The sequence below is a fragment of the Salvelinus sp. IW2-2015 genome, linkage group LG32 (assembly GCF_002910315.2).
Source record: "Salvelinus sp. IW2-2015 linkage group LG32, ASM291031v2, whole genome shotgun sequence".
NCBI lineage: Eukaryota > Metazoa > Chordata > Actinopteri > Salmoniformes > Salmonidae > Salvelinus > Salvelinus sp. IW2-2015.
This window is the reverse complement of record NC_036871.1, coordinates 17,296,672-17,306,399: the sequence shown is the minus strand read 5'-3', so window position 1 is coordinate 17,306,399 and position 9,728 is coordinate 17,296,672. Positions and strand designations below refer to the sequence as shown.

At 45.3% G+C, this 9,728-nt stretch overlaps 1 protein-coding gene across 3 annotated transcripts in view; it reads right to left on the bottom strand.

Moving 5' to 3' along the window:
• LOC111956486 (disco-interacting protein 2 homolog C-like) overlaps window positions 1-9,728 on the bottom strand; it is a 244,206-nt gene that overhangs the window by 22,654 nt on the left and 211,824 nt on the right. For all 3 annotated transcript variants that reach the window (XM_023976930.2, XM_070436526.1, XM_023976935.2), the window contains 7 exons: window positions 6,645-6,759; window positions 5,768-5,907; window positions 4,306-4,442; window positions 3,792-4,000; window positions 3,130-3,244; window positions 2,355-2,556; window positions 1,623-1,732 (listed from right to left, as the gene is read on the bottom strand). In XM_023976930.2, the coding sequence (XP_023832698.1) occupies window positions 1,623-1,732; window positions 2,355-2,556; window positions 3,130-3,244; window positions 3,792-4,000; window positions 4,306-4,442; window positions 5,768-5,907; window positions 6,645-6,759 (1,028 nt within the window). The remainder of the gene's footprint in view (window positions 1-1,622; window positions 1,733-2,354; window positions 2,557-3,129; window positions 3,245-3,791; window positions 4,001-4,305; window positions 4,443-5,767; window positions 5,908-6,644; window positions 6,760-9,728) is intronic.

The window sequence follows — 9,728 nt, the reverse complement described above, 5'->3', positions numbered from 1 at the left end:
TCACTAGGCCTCAGGTCTCCCTGTATCCATAGCTCTAGGTACTGACACTAGGCCTCAGGTCTCCCTGTATCCATAGCTCTAGGTACTGTCACTAGGCCTCAGGTCTCCCTGTATCATAGCTCTAGGTACTGCACTAGCCTCAGGTCTCCCTGTATCCATAGCTCTAGGTACTGACACTAGCCTCAGGTCTCCCTGTATCCATAGCTCTAGGTACTACACTAGGCCTCAGGTCTCCCTGTATCCATAGCTCTAGGTACTGACACTAGGCCTCAGGTCTCCTGTATCCATAGTCTAGTACTGTCACTAGGCCTCAGGTCTCCCTGTATCCATAGCTCTAGGTACTGACACTAGGCCTCAGGTCTCCCTGTATCCATAGCTCGTAGTACTTGACACTAGGCCTCAGGTCTCCCTGTATCCATAGCTCTAGGTACTGACACTAGCCTCAGGTCTCCCTGTATCCATAGCTCTGGTACTGTCACTAGGCCTCAGGTCTCCCTGTATCCATAGCTCTAGGTACTGACACTAGGCCTCAGGTCTCCCTGTTATCCATAGTTCTAGGTACTGACACTAGGCCTCAGTCTCCCTGATCCATTGCTCTAGGTACTGACAACTGGCCTCAGGTCTCCCTGTATCCATTGCTTTCTCTCTGTTTTCCACTGAGTTTTGGAACTAATGCTGGGTAGGCACTCTGCACTCTACAGTCCCATCCATCTACTTCAGTCTATCGCAAACACACCGCACTGGTCCCGATGGATCACTAATCCCTATATTAGTGCACTACTTTTAACCAGGGCCAAGAGGGAATACAAAGGGAAACTACATATGCACTACATAGGGAAAATTCCATTTGGGGCGCAGTCCACGGTACAGTTACACACCCTATTATTAGGTATCTCAGAGACAGAGAGCCTCTTAGACATCCGTCTATGAAATGGAAAATAMCATTAAGAAATATCTTACTGTCCATACTAAATATCCTAATGTTGCCTGTYTCAACAATCCTTTTAAACGCTTTGTTCCATATTAGTTCTGTAACATCAGTCTACCGATCCCAGGACATTTTTAGCCTTGACACTTGAGTCAAAAATCAGAGTAACAATACATCCTACTGGACCAAGGGGCGGTGGTATTTGTTCCTGTGTTGTGCAAGGCATGAGAGCAGAAATGTATATGGTCTGATCCATCCATATAAACACTTAGATATCATGAAAGAAGGAATAGAATGATAGATGTAGAATACAACAGWTGTTGGATAAATCATTCAGATGACTTTGGGAGACTATAGATGAACAACGGCTGAACTACAGTACAACTATAGTGTTTTTACATATGAGGGGATCAAATTATAGTAAATGGTAAACTTAAACATGGAGAGTGTGCCAATATTCAGCTGATTCATACTACATCCCAAAATGGCATCCTATTCTCTATATAGTGCACTACTTTTGACCAGGGCCCATAGGGCTCTGGTCAAAAGTAGGGCACTATGTATGGAGTAGGGTGGCATTTGGGACATAGCCTAATATTCAGCTGGAAGCCCACAGTCCATGGTTTAATGAGTGTGCTGATGTAGATGGTGTTGATGAAAACCAAGCCCTCAGAGAGCAGCACAGCACACACACCTTCCTTGCCTGATCATTGTCTTCCATCTGGCCCAGGTCCCTGCCACTAGCCTGGGCAATCCTCTTCCCCGACACCAGGTTCCCCACCATCACAGAGGCAGGCCCGATCTCTGTGGACAGAGGGATAAAGGTGAGACAACACGCATACAGAGASACACACTGATACAAACATGTGGAATCTATATCCCTGGCTGTGATTTACAGTGATATATACTAGCTCACATTGTGTRTGCAGTGAATTCCCCCTAATTCCCAGAGATTTACAGAGACCGGGTGGGCTGAGATTGACCTTGTGTTCAGASGCGAAGGCAACYGAATGGATRGGCCAATTGACTGGATGGATTCTACTCTGACAGAGTGCCTTTCAGACAGAAACCTGTGTTGTAAATGAACATCTATCTAGGGGCAACACAGTACTAGAACTAATGGAGAGAGGTGACAGTTACACTATGGGATGTGTTGGATCAGATGGGACATGTTACAATAGTCACCAGGCCAGACTACAAAACACACCCTGTACAGTCCTGAATAGTTCTACACCTCATCCAACAGAATCAAGAAATATGAAGATGAATTAAATGGCTGTAGATATCTCTATCNGAAGATGAATTAAATGGCTGTAGATATCTCTATCACCATGTAAACTAAGGATTTCTATTAAACAAATGAACTATCAATCCCCCAGGCAGACCCACTCAGGATGGTGTCCTATGGTGTAATATAGTGTCTGACCCGGTTGTTTCTGCCGGGGCTTGGGCAGGTTGGTGACACAGGTATGGGGACACATGAGGACGTTGCAGGGGTGCAGGGAGCCCTCCAGGAACAGCTGCTTGCTCTCTGACAGGTGGATTCCCCCCAGAGGGGTTTTAGGAAGCGTGTTGGAGGGGACCAGTGCCAGGCAATACACCCCCACCTGGTGGATCCCATCTATGGCCTGTATGGGGAGGGAAGGGTACAGGGATTAGCGTGATGTGTGCATCAAAAGGACTCTGGTCAAAAGTAGTGCACTATTATACTGTATATGACAACTTGTAAGTCGCTCTGGATAAGAGTGTCTGCTAAATGACTTAAATGTAAATGTAGACATGCTTACAGTAGTAAAGACAGGTCATATTGCCTGTATGTGGAGGAACACGGTGTCAGTGTTTGAGATGTGAGGTATGGATGGCTAAGGAGCAAATCCTAACTTCCTATTAAGTCAAATTCTCACTTGGTCTCCTATTGACATCACTGCGTGTCTAAGTGAACATTTAACTTAGGTGGAATATGGCTACAGTCGTAAAGACGGTAAAGACACCAAGGCCATGTGTAATTGGATCAAGAGGAAGTGAACATGTTATCTTATTTGTTTTGACTGCAATCACACAGCTGGAAACAGCTTTAATAGTGAAACCACAGACTCTTTGGTTATGGACAGGAGCCCAGAGACCTGGGTTATTACAGTACAGGGCTCAGTCTACTGGTGTGTGTATACTGTGTGTGTGTGTGTGTGTGTGTGTGTATACACCTGCAGCACTCTGCTCATCCACTGAAAGCTGTCCTCCTCTGTAGAATCAGGTCTCTGCTCTGCCACCACCACGATCCTCTCGTCATGTAACACAGAGATGGAGAACACTGCTATCCTGGAGAACAGAGAGATGGGAGACCAACCATATAATTACATACAGAATGAGACCAACACCATTAGCACACTGCTATCCTGGAGCACAGAGAAACAGAGAGACCAATACTGTTAACACACTGTTAGCATTAGCACACAGCTATCCTGTAGCACAGAGAGACACACTGTTAGCATTAGCACACAGCTATCCTGTAGCATAGAGAAACAGGAGACCAATATTGTTACCACACTATTAGCACACAGCTATCCTGTAGCATAGAGAAACAGGAGACCAATACTGTTACCACACTGTTAGCATTAGCACACAGCTATCCTGTAGCATAGAGAAACAGGAGACCAATACTGTTACCAACACTGCATAAGCACAGACACAATCAATCAGCTATGATCACCATCATTTCTTATTTAAGTAGTGTCAGGAGCTTTTCCAGTCCACAGGACTTGACCAAGAAATAGAGCCTTTAAATAGGGCCCAGAGGTTTTCCTGGTAAGGTCACATGTGAAGAAAAACTCCTGTCCCTATCCACAACTGATAGATGAACAGCCACCTCCCCCTGTAGACAAACTTCATGGGCTCCACAGCCAGGGCTGTAGCCACGATGTCGTCAGCATTGTGCCTCCTTCCCCCCACCACCATGAGGCCGTCCATCTTGCCAGCGATGAAGCACAGTCCCCCAGGACCCACGAAGCCCAGCAAGCCTGTCCTGGTGAAGGGGTACTCACTGATGAGAGCCCCAACACTGTTCATGGGGAACACCTAGAGTACAGACATACACATTCGTTTATCACTCTCCTAACAACCTGCAATACACAGAGAGTGATTAAATTAGCCCAATGGATAAATAAAACAACTGAATGAATGAAGGCATCGCATAAGGGTGCAATTCCATTAAATGACTCTCTCTCTCCACTAATGGATTATATAGAGCACTTGAGGAATGTGGAATGGTTTTTAAGAACTATTGAACAGCAGCAGTTAGAGCCAATCCCCAGGCGTCCTAACCGTCCCTAGCCAGGACCCAGGGGTAGCTCAGCCCATAACACCATGCTGTTAGGCCTTACCTCAAAGGTGTTCTTGGTCATGCCTGAGAGACCGTAGTACGACGTCCCCGTGGCAATAGAACCCACACACAGCTCCCCRATCTCATCTGTTTTGCATAACTGCGGAACCCCATCTGGTTTCACTACACACATGAGAGCTGCAAAAAATCAAAAAGAGGAGGAGAGACGAGGGAAAAAAGAGGGAGAGTTTTTTAGTAAACAGCAGCGAGCGAGAGAGAGGGGTTTAGAGCAGTGAAGCCAGGCCCAGCTACCTCAATGATCCACATCAAGCCAAGTGCACTTCATGATATAGTCACTGCATTACTCTGCAGCACATAGCTGAGGGTGCACTCCTCTGGTCTGTGTCCCAAATGGCACCATATTCCATATTTAGTGCACTACTTTTGACCAGTACCCGTAGGGCTCTGGTAGAAAGTAGTGCACTATATAAGGAACTGGATGCCATTTGGRACACATCCCTTGTGTTCAATAAAAAGGTGTTGCGTCCTCAGTAGCACATCAACACACTTCCAGGAAACCCCTAACAGAGAGCAGGTGAGGAAATGAGGTTAGGGTCACCCGTATCTGGTGCTGGAAGGAGACAGGTTAAGGGGTAGGGAGGTGGTAGGGAAGCCCGCGGCCCTGGGTCATGGCTGCAGGGCCTCTGTGTGGGTGTAAAGGTTCTTTATGGACTCTATCAGGCAGCCAGGCACTCATCTTGGCACCACATGCTGGGGAGGTCAGGGCCCTCCGGATTCTAGAAACCCACCACACAACCCCTCTTCTTCGGTCTTTTCTGCGTCCCAAAACCTTTATATAATTCCCATAGCGCTCTGGTCAAAAGTAGGGCWCTATGTAGGGTATAGGGTGACATTTGATTTACCCTCTCCAACCCTCCCACTGAGCCAAATCACAAAAACACACTCCTTAGAAAAGTAGGTTGAACTCTCTGTTGAGGAATGCTTTTTTATTTACACTTTTTATATTTTTATTTCAGGGTCAATATAACTTCTTTATGCGTGTTCGTCAGTTATGAGGCGTCGTCGTGAGTAATGCCAGGATTTTACATGGAAAACAAGATTCCAKTTGATGGAAACTCTCGTTATCATATGACGTTATCTGGATAATGAACAACTTCTACTTCATCTAAAAATATGGATATCAAAACAATCTTTTTTGGATAATTCAGTCATACATCAAGTAATGTGTGTGTGCGTGGTAAATTCAATGAATCTATGAACATTGTTTGCTATACTGCTTTCTATCCTTGCTAGGGGCATAAAGCAGACATAAAGCTGTGTTTGTAATAGGGTTACACAATCTCCAGTAACCTTGCCAAAATTCCCAGCTTTTCCAGAAACACCAGTTGCAGGTTACCAGACTTCCTTCTTATTCCATTCTGATGCCGGGAATCTTCCAACCAGGATTTCTGGAAACCTGGGAATTTTGGGAAAGTAACCGGAATTGCAACCCTGGTGTTTACCTCCTGGCATGACAGTGCCGACATCCTGCAAGGTGAGAACAGACAGCTTCTCCTCAGAGTCCACCCGGATGACCCCGTGACTCAAACCCTGCATGGACAGCACTCCTCTTCCTGGGGGCTGGTTACTGTCGTCTGTCGGCCTATTAACAGGAAGATTACTTTATTGTCCATTTACTTCATGACCAACAAAATAAATGGGTCTTCTGCATATCCCATTCACCCGGTAGACATGCACATACTGTATACACGGAGAGGTTGGGGTCAGAACCAGGGTCAGCCACAGTGTAGCGCCCCTATCAACAAGCTCCAAAATACACATCCCCAAATCAAAGCCTGCATCCCATTTAAAAATCTGCCAATTAGACGGCTAGGGATGGGGCTACTCCCTTAGTGGAAGCGGGAGCTCGACGCCCCCGGGGAAATGGAGGGCCATAAAACACCAGGACAACGCCATCATGGGGGTGCTTTCATTAATGGTGCTGTGTGTGTGTGTGTGTATATGTGTGGGCAACAGGGTATAAATGGGAATTGGGTTTTATTGGCAGGCCGTTGATTAGATTTGCGAGTTTGAAGCTGTGTCCTGGAAATGAAATGACGTAATTGCCACAGTATCCGTAATGTCAAGATGTCATTTATAAGTGATGCATGTGGCGCACACAGTAAGCTTTTTACAGTGCCATAATCAAGGGCAGGGAGTTAACTTTTTTCCTGTAATTTGAGATTTAATTAAACTTGCCTTCGTTACTGTAAGCAGGGGCTATTTGAAGTTGAGCTACAATATATAACAGATGGGGGGCAGCTATAACCGCCATAACCCACAGGACAGTAAACTTAGAGTTTTGTATAAAAGTTCATAGTAATGAGTGTTTGTGTGCACCTCCTGATGGCTACAGTGAGGGCCTCTGGAGAGCTAGCACAGGGACAGATCACCTCCGGCTTCAGCCCCTTACTCTGGAAGACATTGAGGAATGCATCACATGACGAGATGGACCCTGAGAGAGAAAGAGAGAGCGCGAAAGACAAAGAGGGATAAGAGCGAGGAAGATGGACAGAGAGGTRTACCTTAACGTTAACCGTCAATGTTGAAGAACAAAATCAGACATCCTAATCATACTACCTACAAACRTGTTGAAAGACTACCTCATTCCAATTAAAGTTGGCAAGTGCTGTTTTTAAMATTTWGATTCWTKTTTTTTTTTACCCCCTTTTTCTCCCCAATTTCRTGGTATCCAATTGTTAGTAGTTACTGTCTTGTCTCATCGCTACAACTCCCGTACKGGCTCGGGAGAGACGAAGGTCGAGAGCCATGCGTCCTCACTGCTTCTTAACACAGCGCGCATCCAACCCGGAAGCCAGCCGCACCAATGTGTCGGAGGAAACACCGTACACCTAGCGACCTGGTCAGCGTGCACTGCGCCCGGCCCGCCACAGGAGTCGCTAGTGCACGATGAGACAAGGATATCCCTACCGGCCAAACCCTCCCTAACCCGGATGCGTCGCCCCATGGACCTCCMGGTCGCGGCCGGCTGCGACAGAGCCTGGSCTCAAACCCAGAGTCTCTGGTGGCACAGCTAGCACTGGGCAAGTGCTGTTTTTGAATAGGTTGGAAGCAATAGGATGTGGCTCATGCGTGAGGAGAGGAAAACACCAATACATTATACCAATCTAAGATGTCAGCATTGTTTGATTATGTGGATAACCGTTACAGCAGGTTAATTGCTGTGGCACAGTTGATTTTCTCCCAGCTTGCACTGCTTGTCTGCCCCACACCATAACCCTGTCAGGCTGAGCTCAGCAAGCATACTGTTCATCATCAAATGATGTAACCGGATTGTACTGCCCTCCGTTACCAGATCTCACTGCCTCTAAACCACTCTTACTCATTTGTTCCTTTCAATTATATTCTCTAGTCACATTTATAAGGCTAGCATTGGAAATGAACAACATTACTCAATCGTTATCGTCTCCATAGGTCCCACTAGCTACAGTAACGTAGCTGTGGTAGTATATGTTTTTACAGCACCAGTGGTAGCTTACTGTAATTGTTCCATGACCGCTGCTTGGTCAATTATATATTGGCTACAGTATACTTCACTAGGCCATTAAATGCATTTCCCTAAAGTTATAAGATGGCTTAGCCTAGATGACAAAGAGACATTCTATGAGACCCGCATCATGAACATAGGCTGCCACAGAATAGGTTACAGTACAAAGTATAGAGATCCTATAGTTTTCTACAATATTTTACCACATCTAGAATTAAAGTTTCATTGACCACAGATTTTTTGTCATGTTGCTAGGATGCCAATGTCCACTAGTGAATTATAGGATCTGTATGGAACAAGTTATTGGATTCATAGAAGACTGTCCTGGGTAGTGTCTAGTACAAGTTAGACCTACTGGATGGTGTAACTCTAGGCTTCTACTCTGACCTGCTGTCAACAGGTGCCATGACTCATTCACAACGGTGTTCTCAAAGTTCATGGCCTGGTGTGAATAGAAAACTCTGAGCAGTGATGTTTCTGTGGTGTGAGTGAGTGAGTGAGGACATTTCACCAAAGAAAATATAGACATTGTCATCCTACAAGAAACATGGTTTAGAGGAGATGGACCCACTGGTTGCCCTTTAGGTTACAGAGAGCTGGTAGTCCCATCCACCAAACTACCAGGTGTGAAACAGGGAAGAGACCCAGGGAGTATGCTAATTTGGTATAAAGCAGACCTAACCCACTTAAATTAATAAAAACAGGCACATTTGGAAATAAATAAGGAAATAATCTCAACATAGAACATTTCCATCCTGTGTGCTACCTATATACCCCCACTAAAATCCCCATACTTTAATTTAGATCTCCCCCATCCTAGAGGGGGAGATCAATCATTTCCAGACCCAGGAACATGTACTAGTCTGGGTCTGTACATATGTAGGCTGGTAATGGTAAGCTTCGAGGGGACTCCTACGGTAGGTACACCTACAGCTCATCTCTTGGCAGCAGTACTGTAGACGACTATCACCAACCTCAACCCAGTCTCTCAGAGCATTCAGTCAGCCCACTGACACCCCTCAGATCACAGCAAAATCATAGCGTACTTCACTAGGGGTCACGACCCCATGTGTGTTCTCCTGATTTGAAAATGAGGTCGTGAGAGAAACTCACTATATAATATATACAAAAGTATGTAGACACCCCTTCAAATTAGTGGATTCGGCTATTTTAGCCACACCCATTGCTGACAGGTGTATAAAATCAAGCACACAGCAATGCCATCTCCATAGACAAACATTGGCTGTATAATAACCTTACAGTGCATTCGGGAAAGTATTCAGACCCCTTGACTTTTTCTACATTTTGTTACGTTACAGACTTATTCTAAAATGTATTAAATACATGTTTTTTCTCATCAATCTACACACAATACCCCATAATGACAAAGCGAAAACAGGTTTTTAGAAATAAAAAAACTGAAAACCCTTATTTACATTAGTATTCAGACCCTTTGCTATGAGCCTCGAAATTGAGCTCGGGTGCATCTTGTTTCCTTTGATCTTCCTTGAGATGTTCCTACAACTTGTTTGGAGTMCGCCTGTGGTAAATTCAATTCATCGGACATGATTTGGAAAGGCACACACCTGTCTATATAAAGGTCCCACAGTTGACAGTGCATGTCAGAGCAAAAATCAAGCCATGATGTCAAAGGAATTGTCCGTAGAGCTCCGAGACAGGATTCTGYCGAGGCACWTATCTGGGGAAGGGTAGCACCCTGGCCTACTTGAACAAAGCAATACTCAATCATGAGACATCAAAGCCAGACAAACTGCATACTATTAAGAAATGCTACAGATGGATGGAAAGTAGCTTAGAAACTTACCAGAAAACAACAAATTTCACTGCAATAGTGAAGGTGTAAACTTSGCAGTAGAAAGCCTAAACAGCAGGCGCTGGAACAGAACAGAAAACTG